The 20045-nt window shown below is 41.4% G+C and overlaps 1 protein-coding gene across 4 annotated transcripts in view; it reads left to right on the plus strand.

Annotated features, from left to right (window-relative positions):
* Nucleotides 1-6: 6 nt before the first annotated feature.
* GK (glycerol kinase) overlaps nucleotides 7-20045 on the plus strand; it is a 57922-nt gene continuing 37883 nt past the window's right edge. For all 4 annotated transcript variants that reach the window (XM_012730393.1, XM_012730394.1, XM_004689929.2 and 1 more), the window contains exons 1-4: nucleotides 7-114; nucleotides 7522-7595; nucleotides 9564-9670; nucleotides 16754-16831. In XM_012730393.1, coding sequence (XP_012585847.1) covers nucleotides 37-114; nucleotides 7522-7595; nucleotides 9564-9670; nucleotides 16754-16831 — 337 coding nt within the window. In that variant the 5' untranslated portion in view covers nucleotides 7-36. The remainder of the gene's footprint in view (nucleotides 115-7521; nucleotides 7596-9563; nucleotides 9671-16753; nucleotides 16832-20045) is intronic.

A 20045-nucleotide genomic window follows, 5' to 3' on the forward strand; every position in this document is an offset into this window, starting at 1 on the left:
CGGGCCGCGACCGCCGGTCGACCCGAAGCTGGTTTCATGGCAGCCGCGAAGAAAGCAGTTTTGGGGCCCTTGGTGGGGGCAGTGGACCAAGGCACCAGCTCGACGCGCTTTTTGGTGAGCCCGGGTGACATTGGAGGAGGCGCCGAGCTGGGGCGGGAGCCTGGGGACGCTGGGGCTGGGTGCCGCGTCCCCATCCCGCGCCTCCCTAGGCTCCGGGTCCCAGCCGCCAGGCAAGGGAAGCAGGCCAGGGCTCCCGGAGCGGGATCTTCCACGCTGGAGCTACCCCGCCCGGGCCTGGAGGACCTCGGCCTCTCGCGACCCCCGCAGCCGGCCGCGCTGAGCAGCCCCGGCCTTGGTGGTGGAGCCGGGTCACCTACCAATACGGGGACTCCTCCCCCAGAAACAGCTAGGACACGCTGAGCATCCGTGCAGAGCGGCCCGCCTGCGGCCAGGGACAGGTGGCCACGCTGACCGCTACTGCGGTCTTTCCCTGGAGCATTTGGCCTGCGGGGAGCAGGACGTCCTTGGATGGGAGGAAGCTGTGTCACGGCTGTGATAGCCTAACACAGCGTCCTTTGGAGCAGTAGAACGAATAAAGTATCCGCGTGATGATGCGTTGTCATCCTCTCCCCCAGAAATTGCAGAAGGTAGAATGCTGAGGGGAAGAAGGGGTGGCGGAACACGTTTTAGGGAACAGTCACACCGCACTGCTTTTACCAGAATCTATTTAATTTCCAAGGCTCGCCAATTTGTGTTCTGATACTTTTCGCATCAGGAACAGATGATCGCCTTCTCCTGCTGCATTGCATACAGCCACAGGGAAATCCTTTTTCTCTTCTTATTTACCATGTAGCCAAATGACAGCAGACTTTTACCGGGACCAGTGCAATTTAGGTGACTCTCTGCTAATTAATCTGTGCAATTAGGAAACTAGCTTTGCAAGCCACCTAGCTTGGAGTTCAGTGAAAGGATTTAAAAGTAATTTAAATTTTAAAAAGTAATTTAAATAAATGTTTGTTGGTTGAGAGTCCATGCTTTCAATGGCCATTTGACTAACCTGCAAGTTACTGTAAATATTTCATGATTCTTTAGCTCCCTCTTCACTTTAACTCAAGTCACTTTTTCCATGCATCATATGTATGTATATGTATGCTCTGTATACATTATACACACACACCCACACACATATTTCAAAGTTCTACTTAGTTGACCACTTGCCTAAAACCTTTATTTGTGCCTTCCTTTTAACACTTGCCTCTCCTGTCTAAAGTTGAAAACTTTCAGTTTTGGTTTGAATCTTATTTAATGACTTACTCTGGTTTGAGCTGCCAAGAGAGTTCCACCATCTCTGGCATTGTTTATGTTTTGCTCATCCAGGGCAGGTTTCACTTTGTCTTCCATTCATATAAATGTTTCTAAAGGAATCTTGAATCCTACGTAAGAAAGTCTACCTAACTGGATTTAGTGAATATATAAAATGCAAAGTCAAAATTACATCTTCCCAAAGTAAGAAAGATTATTAAGATGTGCATTGACTGTGGGTTGATTTTTTGAGTCATATTTAAGGATAGCCCACACAAATGTCTGCCTGGCCAGGCTGGTAAAGGGAGAAGGGCAGACTGGAGAGCACACCCAAGCCAAGGGGACTTGCCTGTAGCTGCCATGCAGGAACACAAGCCCAGTGTTGCCAGATCTTTAAATTCTTTAAGAAAAGCTGGTCACCCAGTTTTCTGTGAAATCTTTGTATTCTTCAATGTTGACAGCTCCTTCATAAAGCTCTGTAGAGGCCAAACCGAACATGGCAATTGTCCTCCAGTTTATACAGCCTTTGCCCTCTATGAAGTGGGTAAAATATTTCCTAACTTGGTAGGTTTCCTTTTTAGAGCCAGCCTTCCTATGCTTGTCTTCCCTGCGACTTTCACTGGCGCTGTCCATGTGGTCCAGCAGCCTCTATTTACTGCGGTGTTCCCGATCCGACCCTTCAGATTCTGCTGCCCAAGAGGCATCTTTCTGCATTGATGGGAAGGAGTTTAATCAGCTTCAATCTGTCATAAGCTTTTGTCCAACACGATCCTTCAAAACTTGGATACTGTTTCCTGGGCTCTGTTTCCATGTTCTCCATAAATAAACTGGGTACAAAGTCAGAAGATTCCCACCCCACATACGGAATGATGTCTAAAAGTTGATGAAAGTTTTTCCACTTCTTGAGAAACTTGTGAATGGATACTTCTGAGGCAGATAAAAGACTGGAAAGTAGAGGAAAACTTGGTAATGGTTAAACAAGTTACTTCATTCTGGTTGTAAGGAAAGAGGTTGCTAAACCACTCCCTGCCAAATGCAGATAATAGATTTGCTGAATAAGTGCTTCAATCACAGGGTGATTCCCAGCAGCTCTTCCAGTCATATTGTTCCATGATACAATTATGACTCAAAAATAATTGTGTGTCTTCTCAGGAAAGACGACAGTAGACAGTGGATTAAAACTGTCATAAGGAAGTTTTTAATGTTAAGTGTATTTAAATAACTTCCTGACAATGTTCATTAAATTTGCATATGTAATTCAGCTTTCACAAGTTTGTTTTTTCCCTTGTCTCTGCTAGCAATGTTAGCGTTCTCCCATAAGGAACACTAGACTTCTTTACTCATGCCCTTTCACTCAAGCAAAGTGTCTTCTCTTTGTGTCTGCTTCTGGAAATTCTCTACTACCTCCAAATAGTGGCTGAACTGCCCTCTCTTAGTAGAGTCTTCCTCAAAGCCCCAGCCAGTGCCTCCCCTTTCCTATAGCGCTTATACCTCCATTAATAGGTCTTGTCACCTTCTACATTACAGTATAATTTTATGCCAGTTGTCCGTGAGAACACAGACCTCTTTTTAAGTCTTGTCTATATGTGTATTTCTTGAAACCTCGCAAACACTACAGCAAATGGACATGTTTTGTTTACAGGGAGTGCTTCATATGTGACTACATTTTTGAATACATTTTTATTTCTCGTTAATATAAAGGTTAACTGATTTGGTTATCTTTTCCACTTTGTCTCAAAGGTCTGAACTTCTGACTCGGGTATGTTTGATGACCTAATTGTATATTTGTAGTAGGCCTACACTTTTAGAACATACTCATTCCTTCTTCCAGTTGTCAAAGAATTTATCTTGGGACCTGAGGCATATGCTTTGACTAAAGAGAAATTTCCAGCTTGTCTGATAGGAAAGTAAACTGAGGTTGGCACATAGTTACTCAGATTGCAGAGAGGAACTTCTTGGAAAGAGCATTAGTATAACAGGTTTTAAGGAGGGGCATTTCTTTATAAGACAAAAGTTTCAACTCAGTCAACTTCCTTCTTGGTGTGGTAACTTCTTTATTTCCCTCACGAAATCCAGTGTTAAGAAAACAGACTTAGGATGTGCTGTGACTTGAAATGTATCAGGTTCGGGGCTGAGGACTTCAACATTATCTCATTCAGTCTTTGTCACAACTGCAAGGTAGATAGTTGTGTTAAGCTCCTTCCCACACATGATTAGACTGCACTGAGGATTGTGTTCAAGGTCGCAGAGTGACTGGAGGAGCTAGGGTTCAAGACTGAGTCGGTCACACTCAGAAACCTGGACTCCAACCTTAGCTCTCCTGCTGCCTGGAGCACTGTGAAGGGCAAATGAGAGACTCCTGAAGGCCACCTACCCACCTGTAGCATTCCAGCATCTGGTCTGATTATGGTCACACATGAATTTTCTCCCAAAAAAGACAGACATTGTCCTTGCAGTATGTAAAAACCCTTGCCTCTGAGTAAATATGCTGGTTTTGACCAGCTTGTAACTCAGTTTCAGTGGGCCCTGGGCAGGGCTCAGGTGTCGTCGCTGTGGATAATGGCTGTGGAACCATTTTGTTCCAGTAGCCGTGTCGGTGAAGAATGGTTAGGATTGTAGTTCCCTGTTTATTTTGGCAGGAAACCTGACTTTGGTTCCAGTTGTCTCATCATACTTAGAGATCTCATGAAGCTTAGGGACGGATTTCCGCTTTTCTCTCATTTATTTACTCCACGCATATTTACTAAGCACCCATCAAGGATCAAGAACTAATGAACAGTAAATTTGGTAAAAGCCATTTGGCTCATAGCCAGAATGAGGCCGCTCTTGTGATAACTAGTTGTGGCTCTTTTGTGGGTTTCCCCCCACGAAGTTGGTTTGTTTCCTTGACCATCATATTACATAAATGTCAAGAACACATTCTTGTCAGAAGATCTCTCACAAGAGTTCAGTGTTCAGAGCTCTATGTTGGGCTCCTTGAGGGGCAGAACAGTGCCTTTTCTCCCCCCCCCCAAATCTAACCCAGCTTCTGCCATGTGGCTGGGGTTCATTTTGTAAATAGACAACAGCAGAGAGGGGCCTCCAGGGCTCAGCTGTATTGACTAAAACTCTGGGATTAAAAACTAAAGGTAACATTTGTGGAGCCTTGGAAAAAATGGAATTCGGCAAGTAGAGCTGTATTATGTGTATATATATGCAGCTCGGAGATACAGTTCATTTGTGTGAAAATTAGAATGCCATTTGCTCTGTTCCCTTTACTGCTGTGACTCGTGGGAAGATACCATTGGGGAGGGGGCTGCAATGTAACATATTTACAGCTAGTCTTTTTATTTTAAGCCATTCAAACTTACATAGTATCTGTGTCCTAAAGAGGGAGTGTACATTCTTGCAAAATGTTTTATCACACAGTTAAGCTGAATGTGGCATAAAAGAGTAGACAAGTGGGGGGATTGTGTGGGGAGGGAAATGAATGTGCATGTTCCTGATGGCATGGCTAAATTCATCATAGGGGGGAGGGAGACAAGCCCAAAGGACTTAGTGAGATCATCTCATCCCTCCACTACGCTCCTCCTCAGCAGAATACATAGGTTGTTTCAGAAAGTTCTTTTTAAACAATCTTTTAGAAAAATAATTTGCCTTGATTCTTCAGTTTCTAACTCTCCCCCTCCCGATTAGGGAACTGAGTCATGATTTAGGCATAGAGTTAAAGAGCTGGTGACCTCTATCTAATTCTACCATTTAGAGGTAGCAGCAGTAGTAGGGGAGTAGTGATAATGATGATATGATGATGATGAAGATGAAGAGAAGAGGAGAAGGAGGAGGAAGAATTATTCATGGGAAAAAAAGAAACAGAAGCAGCAGCAGTGGCTGGTGGTAACATCTTTGTGTATATGCTCTGTGCCTGTGTTGCGTGAAATCGGCTTCCTATATTAATCTCCCTTGTTACTTCAGTATTTAATTGCTTTCCCATCAAAACAAAACCTAGAAGTGAGACATGACTTAGACTCAGAGTTGAACATAGAACTAGTGATTCTACATTCCAGAAATGGTAGCAGTACTAGTAGCAATTAAGAAAATAGTTGCCGTAGTAGCCGTGACAGTTAGCTGCGGCTTCTCTGGGAGCATACTATGTTTCCCAGTTCAAAATACTTTCCATCAATTATTTTCTTGAGTCCTTCTACAGATGGAAATGTTGAGCCTCAGAAAACTTAAAAGCCAAATCGCCAGCATGGGCAAGGCTGGGGCTTGATCCCCTCCCCCCAGGTCTGTGTGCCTCCAGCCCGGTGCACTCCGCCTCTGTGAACTACACTGAAGTTCACATCTGCCTTGCTGGCTCACAGCATTCTGAAAACAGATCTCCTTCCTTTTGATTGAAGTATGATTGACACGTAACATTAATCATGTAACACTGTACACATTTGGGATGTACGATGTATTGATTTGATACATTATTATACTGTGATTGCCACCCCAGTGGTAGCTAGCAACTCTTATCAACTCAAATAATCATAATTTCTTTTTTTGTGTTGGGAACAATTAAGTGCTACTCTCTTAGCAACTTACAATGCCATGTTGTTGATAATCACTGTGCTGTGCATCAGCTCTCCAGAACTTATTTGTCTACCAGTCCTTAATGAATCTCTAAGCTTACGACCTAAAATATAGCAACTGACTGCCAGGTGTCTCCACTGAAGTGCCTAAGTGACATCTCAAACACATTATCGCAAATGAAATAAGCAATCTTCTCAGCACCATATCAGCTCCCACCTGTCCTTTGTCTTGCGAATACCTCCTACCCTACCTGTAACCTGTCATCCTGGCGGGGTCCCTTCTTGTTCTTCTCCCCATCCAAGTACTTGACAAGTCTCGTTGCTTATGTCTCCTGGTTTAACTATCACTGGCTCAGGTGCTTCACTCCTTTTAGTCCTTACTGTTGCTCCAGCGGGGCCCTCCAGGTGTCTCACCTGGATCACAGCAGATACATCACGGTGGCTGCGCTCCTGCCTCACTGAGCCTCCCTGATTTCCACAGGACTCCCTTCTGCCTTCTCGACTCCCTTGAGTCTTCTTAGTCGAGCAGTTGCTTTTTTGAAAGGGCCTTCTCTGATCCTCACAAATCAAGGTTAGGTATCTTTTCTGTACAAAATGCTGGCAGAACTGTGTTAAAAAAAAAACAACTTGTATTTGTTATCTCTTAATGGACGGTGAGAAAAAGCATAGTCACTATAATTTTTTTAAAAGATTTATTTATTCATGCATACAGAACTGGGGTACAGGCCAGAGGTGCAGGGGCAGTGAGAGGATTCACCAGAGACAGAGAAGATTCACCAGAGACAGAGTGAAGACCAGAACAGGCAGGCTGAAGAAGTACACTGCTGAGGGGAGCAGCGGGCAAGACAGGAGAGGTCTGCTGTGCCATGTAGGTCAGCTCCCTGGCCAGGGATCGAACTCAGACCATAGCTGTGACAGAATTAAGACTTAACCTCTAGGCCACCATGGAGACTCTATTATAAAAATAAATCTCAAAAAGAAAAAAAAAAAGACAACTGGAACAAATGTCCTGGAGATACCCTAATGCTAAATTGGAGTTTATCAGGATATTCCAGTTAATTAAGGAATTAAGCAACGCATGATTATAGTGTTAAAATTGTAAAGGATTGCACAGCACTTCTTGGGCAACATTCATCCACTCGCTTTCATAGTTGATATTAAGGGTCAGCAAAGTACAAATGTGCCACAAATAGTACCCAGCTGCATGCCAACCCCTTCTGCGCTGCTTTGCCTCTGCTTACCTCCTGAGAACTAGCTGCATGATAGCACTTCCCTTACAAGGAGCTTGCTCAGCGTGCTTCCCCGCCTGGGCATCCTTGATTTCCAGTTTCTGCACTCACGATGGCTTACTGAGGGGAATCTAAAAAACAACCTGTACTATTAATTAGTTAATGTATTTACTTTTCTACATCTAGAACCATTTTTTTTAACAAAATGAAATTCCTTTTGAGCTTTATGTTTAGTCGATTTCTATTATCGAAAGAGAAGTTCTTATTTCTGAAGCTGCCATAGAACCTTTAAGATTCTCTAGTGAAGAAAGATATGCCACAAGCATCCTGTGTGGCATATCGTTGTACGTTTTCTGTCAGTGTTAAGCAGTTGCTGCATAACTTTAGACATCTGTCTCTTGACCTGCATTTTCACCCTAATATTGCAATGTATTTTTCAGGTTTTCAATTCAAAAACAGCTGAACTACTTAGTCATCATCAAGTAGAAATAAAACAAGAGTTTCCAAAAGAAGGGTATGTAAATCTTTAATATATAAAGATGTGTCATGTTTACTAATCTATTTCACTCTCCCTGTCCTATTATTTTGTAAAGTAAACTTAACCAGATACCCTCAGGAGAAGGTTTCGGGGATAGCATTGATCTTGTAATTAGCAAAACTCTATGGGAAGTCGATGGCTTAGAAAGTCAATGATAGAAAAGAAGGGGATGATAAAGTGGCAACACAAAGGGGTATTAAATATCAGAAATTTTACCCTTGACTTTGAAGTCATCCAAACTGCCACTTTGCTGATTTGAGTCTAAGTGTTTTTTTTCCCCCTTAAATGAAGACATGTTTTTTTTTTAAAACTTGAAAATCTCCTTTATTTTTCTCACCTATTTTTTTCATGTTTTTTAAAAAAGTATTCAGAGATCTATCATCCTGTTTGGAAATAAATGTCACATGTAGTAATTGTAAATAGGTACTCAGCACACCCTTTAACATTTCACTTTTATAACTGCAACTGCTTTGAAAAACAGTTAATTCCTTATACAATGAACCATGCATCCAGAGTATTTTACACTTAGTAATTTATATAAGCAAAATGAAAGCATATGTCTATCAAAAAATTTTATACATGAGTTTTTATAGCAGCTTTATTCATGAAACCAGAAAAGTGCTTGCTCTGTGGGCTATGTGACTGATGTGAAAGAGGCATGAAAGAACATTTTGGAATGAGGAAACACTCTGCATCTTGACTGAGATGTTGGTTAGCCAAGTGTATATATATTTCCAAAAACTCAATGAATTAGAGTTTTAGATCTGTTCATTTCATTGTCAAGTTTATTTCAATTTAAGAAAGAAAAAAATTATCTTACTAATTTTACTGTTTTCTTACCATGAAAAATATTCTGTCAGAGAAATCTTTTGTTTAATAATAAAGCTATTGATGTGTTGCCAGCATTTAAATGGTTGTCCACAGGCCTGATCCCCATGCAATTTGGAGAGAGGATACCAGTGTCTTAGAAGGATGAAAATTAGAAATATGTTGAAGTAGATTAATTTTTTAGAAAAAGATAATTCAGAGACAGAACTCTAAGTTCAGGAAAAGTTAGTATTTAGCAAGGCGGACCTGAGGAAGGCAGAGAAGAAATGTATTTCCATTTCCCATGCAACTTCCAGATCCCAGAGTAGGATTCTTTGACTTAAATTGTTCCAACCTTGGGGTTTCCTCTTATTGCCATTTGTTTCCCCTAGGTTTCTCTTCCTCATCATTTATGGTGAGCCTTGTTATCCTTCTAAAGCCTGGTATCTTATCAAAATTGCACTGGGATTGGATATGAAGAACTTGTATCTATCACTCACTACATGAAATAGTTATTTGACCAAGTTTAAATGTTTCCTCTAAATCCTAACAGAGTGTTTTGGTGGGAAATGGCAAAAGAGATTAGTATGCTTACTTGGCTTTTCAAAATTTCTTTTGCTAAATAAATTTAGTTAGAAATAACGAGTGACACATGCATTTTATTAAAATTCATCATTCCTACATGGTAAAAGAATTTGGGAACTAATTTGTTACTGAATTTGAAAAAAAATAAAAATAGTTAGAATGTTTGTTATTCATGACCTGTTTATTCCTTGCTTCTTTTCAAACGATCAATTACTGTATAAAGAATAATAAAAATATAAGGGAAAGACCTTTCTTCAAATCCTTTCTTTAGAATACTAGATGGGCTTTGCTTTGCCTATATGATTCCCCTTTTTTTGGCCTATATGCTTTTCTTCATGCAATGCCATATTCTCTCTCTCTCTCTCTTTTTTTTTTATAATATAATAGTTTATTTTTACATCATTTTGTGCCTTTTTCCATCTCAGTTGTAATCACTGTGCTACCACACACTCTTAAGTGTACATTTCTAGAGAAATAAATGCCATTTCATTGATGACAAATGACAAATATTCCTTTCTTATGGACTAACCAAATGTATTCTTTTGTTCAAAGATGGGTGGAACAAGATCCTAAGGAAATTCTGCAGTCTGTCTATGAGTGTATAGAGAAAACTTGTGAGAAACTTGGACAGCTCAATATTGATATTTCCAACATAAAAGGTATTTTTAAAAGACTTTCACTCCATGGTCTGGTTATCTTTGTCATCGTCATTAATGCATTTACTTGGCTCCAAACTGAAGGCAGAGGTCCCGTGGTGGGGACAGACTTGGCACATCCCTGGATGGGAAAGAGGGTCAGCTGGCCAAACTGAGAGGCTAGCGTGTTGGAGTAAGGGCTTTCAGGAGAAACTGCAGTCAGGAAAGTGAACAGGCCCTTGGCAGCCATAGTTAGAACTTTGGGTGTTCTTAGTGTCACAGGGAGCCTTGAGAAGGTTTTTTTTTTTAATTTATATTGATTTAATCAACAAACAAGATTTTTTAATGATGATGAAGGTATCACACTCAGTAGTATAAATGATTTCATTTCCATGTGATGCTTTTTTTAAATTATTACAAAAGTTTATTTTTACATCATTTTGCACATTTTTTTTCCCATCTCGATGAGAAGGTTTTAAGCAAGGCAGCAGTGGGTGGCAGTATCTGACTTTGCAGCTTAATAACAACTTCCTGACTAAGAGTTAGTGTGTGTTGGCTGCTGTCTCCCCTGAGAGAGGAGTGATGACTCGACTGGCAGTGGTAGGGTAGAGGTGAGGAGAAAGGACCAGAACTTCTGATGGGTAGGGTGCGCGTGGGGGTGCCAGGGGGAGAGTTGAGTTAGAAAGGAAGCTTGGGGTTTTGCTGGAGCACCTAGACTGATGGGGGATGCTTTGCTGGAGAGAGACTAGAAGAAGGAGCAGTCTGGGGACTTACTTGGAATCAGTATACTTGTAAAATCTCCCTGAATTGTTTGTTAGATTCTGATAGATGTGTCTATTAGTTCCTCGTAGTTTTACTTTTCTTTCTCATAGTTTGAATCGAAATATCTAAGATCAGTTTTGTGTCATTAATATAGGGGAAAAATAACCCTGTCATCTTACCACATTTTTATATTTAAAGTTTTCCAAGTTCATCATTCAAGGGCTATTAGTGGTTCTAGATAGGGAACTTGCTAATACTCTCGAATTGAAACTTGGATTTTTTTTTTATGCTTTTCCCTATTTGTATAAGTGAAACTCATTTTTAAGAAATCTAAACACAACCAAACCATTCATTCAGCATACTCCTAGAGTGCCTACTATGTGCCAGTGTGCTAGGGCTGCAGTCAACGGGGAAGCAGATGTTAACCCAGTTCACAAATTAATGGAAAGTCATAAAGTAATATTGTTATTTCTGCCATTGCAGGTTTTTTTTTTTAAAGAAATAAGCTCCCATGTATGATTTGATATTTTGCTAACAGTTTTTAAATGTCCTACACTCATTTTATCTCTGCACCTAAGTGCAAATGTTAAAACTTCCTTTGGAGTTTCACTGACCAAGTTTTAGATGAGCTGTGTGTCAAAGTGATTGTTAGTTACCTCCTTGAACTGTTCTTACAAACTCAGTCTAAACAGCATGCACACGCAAAAGGCATTCACTACCACACTCTTGTCAAAAGATCCATTTCAAGAGACATATAATCTGGGTGACTGGAAGCTATGTTCAGGATGTAGATTCCTGGGGTGGGCTGGGTTTTTGAAATCACTCTACCTTCCTTACAGATTAGGTAGGCTGCCGTGTGTTGGTCTCCTGTACCAAGTCAGTGCCATTCCCTTTTTTGTTTTTATGGTGTAGATGAAGATGACACATGACTCTTGTCCAAGTGATTGGCCTTCTACTTGTCCTGACTGTTGTGTTAGGATCCTGAAACACAGCCCTCTGCTCTGCATGCCTCTGTGTGGCCATTAGGAAACCCAAGCCTGAGTCAGTGTCCCAGTCCTTCCTTCTCAACGACTACCAGCCTACGGCCAAGGAAGAGAACTTTCCACAAGCCCCTCCATAGCAAGCCAGTTACTCTATCTTTTCCCCTGGATAACTTATTGAATTGGCACTGCCCAGGGCCAACCTTTGCTTGTTTGTTTAAAGGATCATCTGTCATCTAGACCTAGTTGCAAATGAGGGAAAGGGGCTTATCACAGGCCTTGTAGCCATTTAGGGCTGGGGAGCATTACTGCATGTTTCCCATCTGCCAGTCCAGTGTTCTTTTTCCTTAACACTGATAGGAACCTCAGAAGTCGCTCCAGTTTTTAGTTCCAGTATGGCAAGGAAGTAAGCTTTTCCAGTGAGGAGCCATTCCTTCATAGCCCTTCCTGATCATCATTAACAAAATTCACCATAGCTATTTATATCTCTGTTGGCAAATTCCAATTTTATTGGTTTTACTTGTCCTAATCTGTCAGAAAGTTTGTTGATTCTGGGTCTCTAGGAGCGACACCTCCAAAATGAAAGTCCACTCTCTAGCTGAACATCCCAAACACATCAACCCAAGAAAAGTAATAGGCTGCTTCTCTCACACTGACACACTGTAGCTCTGTTTATCAGTCACTGGACTAAAGGAACTACAAAGTATCACAAGTTACAACACCAGATACTATCATTCATCATCTCTCAAGTGATACAAGCAAAGTGCAACATAGTGATGAAAATGAGAGCATGAAAATTCTCAGCCACTAGTCTTGTATCAAAAATATTTATTTTATTTTGGTATTCTAGAAAAGCAAAACCCCATACCATTTCTCCGCTGCCTTTCCCTATTGGTCATAATCATGCTTGTTCCTCTCACCTCTCACGGGTCTCAGAAGTCACCCCATTCTCTGAATATCTCCCTAGCAGCATTTCAGTTGCAATTGCCCTGTTACATCAAGCATACATTTTCCAGGGACTGTTTTCTTTTCCTTTTTTTTTTAATAAAAGATTTATTTAGTTATGCATATAAGAACTGGGATATAGGCCAGTGGAGGATGAGAAGATTCACCAGAGACAGAGTGAAGAGTAGAACAGGCAGATTGACTTAAATACACTGCTGAGGGGAGCAACGGGCAGGTCAGGATATTTCTGCCTTGCCATCTGGGTGAGCTCCCCAGCAGCCTGGGAATCGAACTCATGCTGCTGTGGCTGTGATCGCTTTATAGTGCTGTGCTTTAACCCATTGGGCTGCCATAGAGAACCCCCAGGGACTGTGTTCTTTCCACATGACACTTGTAGCCCCACAGCCTCTGGTACTCTTATTATTTGCTATGTGTGTTTTTTCAAAAACGTGCTCCAGTGGTAAATTATGGATTTACTCATAAAGATTTATCCTTCTTTATTCTTAAAGAAGGATTATGTCACCCATAAATCTTTCAAGATAGCAAGTATTAATAACACTGAGCATTTCCAAAGTATTTTGCTCCTCAGTATATTTTCTCAATGTGATTATAACTTTTCAGAGACAATTTGAATGTAGCATTTAACTAGGCAATAAAAATAAGGGACTATTAAAATCTCCTGTGCTGGGATTAGCAGTCAGAAAAGTTCTCTCTAAAAAACATTGAGGGTCCCTTCCTGGTGGCGCAACGGGTTAGGGCGCAGCACTGCAAGCTGGGCATAGCTGCTTCAGTGCGAATTCAATCCCTGGCCCCAGAGGTGACCCATATGGCGCAGCAGACCTCTCCTGTCTTGCCTGCTGCTCCCATCAGCAGTGTACTTTGTCAGTCTGCCTGTTCTGCTCCCCGCTCTGTCTCTGGTGAAGCCTCTTACTCCCTGCACATCTGATCTGTACCCCAGTTCTTGTATGCATGAATACATAAATCTTTAAAAAATAAAAAACATTGAGGGGGCCCTCCCTGGTGGTACCGTGGGTTAAAGCACAGTACTATGAAGCTGTTGCAGCCACTGCAGCAGGATTTTGATCCCTGTCCAGGGAACTGACCCACATGTCACAGCAGACCTCTCCTGACCGCTCCCTGCTCCCCTCAGCAGTGTATTTCAGTACTTCTGCTTGTTCTGTTCCCCACTCCTTCTCTGGTGAATCCTCTCACCCCCTCCCCCTGCACCTCTGGTCTGCACCCCAGTTCTGTATGCATAAATAAATCAATCTTTAAAAAATAAATAAACTAAAATCTATTTTAAAAATCAAGGATGTTAGGGGGCAAATGACAAGAAGTTTGAACATCAAAAAAGTTCAAGCACTGCCTACCACCCGTATGCCTGGGGGAAAACCAGTAACGAAGGCATTTGCATCTAGAAGAGAATCTCAAGAAGCTATTTCACTGGACTCTTGATAAGGAGATAAACAATCTTACTTGGAGAAGGAATGGAATTAGGAGAGGAAAGAGGGAGTGGTCAGGGAGGGACCTGGGATCAAAGAATCCCCTCCAAGAGCTCTAGATTCCATTTTGAGTACAAGTTTCAATGAGGCAATAAAGGACGGTGGCCTTCGGTGACTGAGGGCTGTGGGTAAGAGGCCTCCAGCTTGTTCATGGAAATGGATGCTGTAGTGGGGAATAGATGTGGGCGGCAAATTAGCAGTGAGCCCATGCTGAGTGTTGTCACAAAGTGTGGTATTTCCAGTACTCTACCTGGCTGAGTCTCTGGCTCTGTTGTCCCACAGTGCTGCTGGCCAATGTCCTGCAAAGCCTCGTCCCCTTGTCCGTGACCTTCACTATTCCACTCTCTCCTCAACAGTAAGGGGTGACATTAATTGCCGCTCACCTTCTGCCTGGCACTGTTTGAATATGCATTAACTTAGGGGCCGCCTCTCTGTGACACTTTAAGATGGAAACATTATCTCCATTTTATAAATAAGAAAACTTAGACCCAGGGCCCCGCAGCTGGGAAGCAGAGAAATTGAGATTTGCACCCTCGCAGCCTTGGGTTCTGAGCTCAGTGGCATAGTGCCCTGTATTCCCAGACTTATTTTTTCTGGCTCCATTTTGGTAGATAAGCTGTGTGCTACTTCACAGAGAAAGTTGAGGCACTGGGGCCTCATTCCTCAACTTCCTGTTCTTGCACTTCAATGTCTGCATGTCTTAGCCCTTTCACTCCAGCCAGAGGGAAGCCACAGCTCACTGCCCTGCCTGAGGCTCTTCTAAACATTAACCCCACCCACTCCTGCTGCGGCAGGGTGAGGATCTGCTCCTACTGGATCCCAGCTCCCGCCCCCAGCTCTCCTTTCTCTTCCCTCCTATTCAAGCCAACAGTTTTGTCTTTTGTTATTAAAATGACACCTCCAAATCTCCTTTCACCTAATGCTTCTGCCCTCCCTTGGAGTCAAATATCTCACCCTTGTACCTCTAGAAAAGGTGTGAGTCTGCCTGCATTGCATGACTATTTACTACCGGGCATAAGGGCATAAGTGCTGGTTGGCCTCCACTGTTAGTCAAAGCACTCCTATTGTGTTTTATTGGGGGCGTGCGATTTGAATAATACAGATAGTTAAGCTTTCCTAAGAGGTGAAAGGACCGAAAACCAGGCCATAAGGAGGGTAGCTGAAGGAAATGGAATTATTTAGCACACAGGGGCAGAGAAGACTCAAGGGACAAAACAGTTGTTTCGAATTGTGAAAGACTGAAGAACTAATCTTCTAAATATCTCCAAAGAATATAGCTAAGATCTGTAGGTAGAAGGTTCCAGGAAAAGGTTTTTTTTTTTTTTTTAATGTCAAAGCTGTTGAATAGAGGTTTTTCTTGTTTAAGAGAGATAGTATCTTGTCACTAGATATGCTACTCAAAAGGTCACATGACAGGTGACTAGAGGAGATTTGCACCCCAAATTTGTCACTGATGCTATAACTTTGAAGGCAATTCTGGAAGAGCTCAATCCTTCAGCCATGTATTCAATCCGGGGTGCACTTTAGCATTGTAACAGGGTGGTCCCCAGGAAAGGGGAGGTTCCCCGCCCACTACCCAAAGGAGGGTGGAACTGAGCAGGATAGAAGAGAATCTAGAGAGGAGACTGAAGAGGAGGAAGCAGGATAGGAAGCCAGAAGGAGGCCTGAGGGAAGCACAGGGATCAGAGAGACAAGTGAAGAAGACAGTGTTTCCTGGTCCTGGCCTGGGTGAAACAGACGTGGGTGAGAGACCTGTGGGGAGGTTGACTATGGCAGCATTTATCTTGATTTTGATTTTTTTCCTCCCAGACTTGTCTGGCCATTTCTGACCTTTTCCTATGGGTCCCTGCTGAAAGGGGCTTTAGAATTGTGGCAGGTTTTCAGGCCTTACTTTGAGCCAACCTCTTTGGGTGGACTTTTACCCATGAGGGGATGGGTAACTTTGGGTATTTGATACAGAAACTGTATTCTTTATATTTTTCTGTATTGTACACTAGTTATATAAAAGTTCCTTTCTATGAAAGGTCTTGTATGTTTTGTCTTGATGCAACAGGTGGCAGAACCTATTTAGAGCAGGCAGGCTTGGGTTCAGGGGTGCCCCTCTCTCCCAGTCTTGTAACAGATTCACTGAAGTATCAGATGCTCAGATCCCACCCAGGGCAGTTAAATTGGAATGTTGGAGCCAGGCCTGAACATTTGTATTTCTTTTTTTTAATTCTGCAGTTGAGTCTAACATACAACCAAGTCAGGACCTCTGAGCCAGCAGAACCATGCTGAATTGAGTTAGATGGTATTGATTAGTATTTTACTGAGAGGAATTTATTGTAACTCTATCCCTTGAGTTGTGTGTAGGTCACTATCATGTAAATACCATTTTCACACCTGATCTACACTCGTTTGTCTTGTAACAGATTATGAAAATACAGGAGTAAAGCTGTTTGTCCAACTAACCACAGTATAAGGTTGCCTAGCTTGAGGCCTTTTTATCCGTATGTGCAGGCCCATGCACATATGTGTGCAGGGGAATTTCTTGTAGCTGCCAGTAACTAAAGGAGTAAGAGGAAAGTCAGTCTCCTCACAAAAATAAATTGGGTGCTATGAATTTGTAAAGTCACTGCATTCTCTTTTGGCAAGGTACCTGGGGGCTTTTCATTTGGATGTTTACCTGGGCCCGTTTCATCATGTGCTGGTAGTGAAGTGGGAAGAAATGTGCGGAAATTAAAATGGAGCACTTGACATTGGGTGTTCACTTCTTCCAGGGTCACGCAAAGAAAATAAACACAGCAAACATTCCAGATGTTTATTCAAATTGTCATGTTTAGCTGTGCCTGAAAAAAAAAATACCATGAGAATGATTCTCAAGTAGTTTTCAACTTGTTTAATTTTCTACTCCCTTCTGTTTAATTCTTCCTTTAAAGCCATTGGTGTTAGTAACCAGAGGGAAACCACAGTCGTCTGGGACAAGCTGACCGGAGAGCCTCTCTACAACGCTGTGGGTAAGCTGGCGTGCATGAAGGTCAAATGCCAGGTCTCGCTCCACTTGCAAATGCTGTCATACTAAATTTTCTGGCTAAAAAAAGCCTTTGGGCTGCCTATAATCTGATGGGATGAGCAGATGAGTCTTCCAGGAAACTAGTTGTTACATATTTACTCTTTCCAGCTGTATATTAACATATTGAATTAACTCTTTCCCATGCTCTCTCCCTTTCTGGATGATCTGTATTATAAAAGCGAATCAGTGCTGCCAGAAATGTCTCAGAATCCCCACACTATCTAACACCTGAACAAGATCACTCCTCCACCTTCCCTCAAAAGTTAAAATTACAAATGGTCACAGTCGTCTCTTTGAAGTCCTTATATGTATTCCTCCTATGAGGGAGTCTGAATCAAGTATTCTGTGGTTATGAAAATTAAATCTCAGAGCCTAGCACCGGCTACAACTTTGTATATTTCAGCAGGAGTTAGGTATCATCTCATTAAATGTAAACACATTGGGTATATTTTAGCATCACTCCTAGCATGTGACAACTGAGAACTGAATGATACTGTCACTTGCTAAAAAGAAAATTTTATTCTAAATCTACAATCATTCAAAATCAAAGCATATCATTGTGTCAAAATACCAGGTTGGGGATGGGGGACAAAATGAAGGCAGAAATTGTCAGAAGTGGATGATTTATAGAACAAGCTATTGTTACTTTACACTTACTTTATCAATGTAGTTGATTTAGTATTGATCAGAAGAAGGTAATTTTCAAGCAGAAATATATTGAAAAGGCACTGGTAATAGTAGCATGCATTCTTCGGAGATAATCTCTGTAGAAAATTAATGTAACTACTGTTACAGTGTTTTAAGAAAGCACTTATTTCTGTATTTATGATTTAAAAAATTTCAAAAAAAAATCAAAGAGTTGCATACCAAGGGCCTGTGACACAAAAGTTTATCTCTCAACCGTTATGTTCTCATTCTCATGAGCATCTTATTTTGAGTATAAGTAAAACAGATTTTAATTGTAATGCCATCCATGGGAGAATATTCTCTTGACAGATCAATGTTGGCCAAACTCTTGAACAAGTTGGGGTTTTTCATTTACATTTGTTTCCCTTGTAGAAGAAAGGGTGTTCTTAAGGTCCTTCTAGAAAGTTCCTGTTAAATTTTGAATGGTAAAAAAAATGCAACTTTGGACTTTGAGTTGTCATTTTAGTATAATGCAACTAGGCTAGTTAAAGTTATGCTTATAGTGAAGGATTTCAGTAAATATGTTACCAAACTTTTTTTTCCTGTGATGTACTTATTTATTCATAATCTTTTCTTCTGTGTTCTTCTGTATCCCTTCCCCATTCTATATGCTTTGGAGTATTAATTCAATCTACTACTATATCTACAATATCTACGAACTTTTTTCCTACATTGAACCATGTATATATTTGAAAACCTCTTATTTGTTTGGTGCTATGCTTGGTGTTATAAAAGATACTAATTATTGGCTGTTTCGGTAACCTCTTTATAATCCAGTTTGAAAGAGACTAATAAAATTTGATAATAGTTGATAAATTGTGTGCTGCTAAGTTGCATAGAAATTAGAGCAAGTTCATGCCAGTATGAAATTTGAATTTTGGCACATCTCTGGGGGAGGCTGAGCTCTCTTTGAGGACTTTGAGAATGTGTTGGATTATGTTAAGAAAGGGCAGAATCAAGGACAGTGTGAGCAGACTATGAAGGGAAAATATATACACATATTTCACCAAAGAGTGAAGAATCTGATTCAAGCACCTGATGATTGATTTATTAGTTATAGGAGAACTGGCAGTGACAATATGCTCAACCAGTAATAACTGTTGTTACTATACACTAGGGGTTGTGCTAAATACTTTACCCACAATATTTCACTTTAGCACCCTTGTGTAGCAAATTCATAGCCTTGTTTTACAAATAAATTATGTAAGAGGTAAATAACTTGTCCAGTGCCACGTGCTGTAGGGGCAATGCCACAGTCTGAATATAAATCTCTCCAGCCCAAAAGCTTGTGTTCTAATTTGGATAGTGTTGGTCAGGATGTAGAGGGAACCGGAGCCAGGCGCAGCAGTACAGACTTCAAACACTGTGGAGCTTGGGGACAGTGTGGGTAGTGAGGGGTGATTCGCTTCCCACGGTGCTGGGATTGGTTATTTCAAATTTTCAAATGCACATGTCTGCTGAGAACAGCTAGAAGTACTGAACTCTACCTTGTCCAAAAAAACCAGAAACAAAAAACATGAATCCCTGACTAGAGGCTAGCAAGGCCTGGAGGAGTCATAGGATCCAGGGAAGAAGGAGGGCCCAGAGGTCTAAGCCTGGCATCTGGTATTGCTTATTTCCTAGAGATGACCATAGATTCTGAAAGGAGCATTTCAGAGGCCAAGCATTAATTCATCGGTTCATGAAGATAGGAAGGCACAGAAGCAAGTTATATTAGAAACAGCCCATAGAAAATCCTGATGAGCAGAGTCTGAAATAGCCATAATTAACAAGTCTAAGGAATCCAATGAAAAGACAAAATATCTTAGAAAAAAATGGAAATTTTAAAATGGAGCTTCTAGAATTGTGTTAAAGACTCGGTTGCTGAGTTTACATCAGGTTAGGCATGGCTGAAGATTTAGTGAAATGAAGAGAGGTTGATCACAATTAACCAATCACATTAAAACACACAGAGACAAAGGTTTAAAATATACATGGGGAAGTCTAAGAGAAATACACGACAAAGTAAGTCTGCCGTATTTGTAATTGGAGCCCTGGAAGGAAAGGAAAGTGCGTACCCTAAGTTTCTGAAATGTGTGGGGGTGATAGTCAGCCTCATGTTCAGGACGCACTCTTACCCCAGCCAAGACTACTGCTATATATAAGTATGTGCTGAGACCTGAAGATAAAAAGAAAAGTTTACAGTAGCCAGAGGAAAAATAGAAGCTATGGGAGAAGGCGTAATTAGCCAGGAAGAGACCACTAAGTAAAGACAAGACCAGCGGCAGCCCTCAATTTTATTTCCACCAGGAAAACACGAGGGTGTCATTTGTCCAGCCAGCTTTTCAGTTGAGAATATCAACATAATAGTAAATCTTTAACAGCTTTATCTTAAAAAAACACAGGGTGGGATTGATGGGACACAGATTTCTCACTTACACTTGTCTTTCAGCTACTTTGTTTCTTCAGTCTCCGGGGTTTATGCTTTTTCC

The sequence above is a fragment of the Condylura cristata genome, unplaced genomic scaffold (assembly GCF_000260355.1).
Source record: "Condylura cristata isolate star-nosed mole 26May11 unplaced genomic scaffold, ConCri1.0 scaffold00027, whole genome shotgun sequence".
Taxonomy (NCBI): domain Eukaryota; kingdom Metazoa; phylum Chordata; class Mammalia; order Eulipotyphla; family Talpidae; genus Condylura; species Condylura cristata.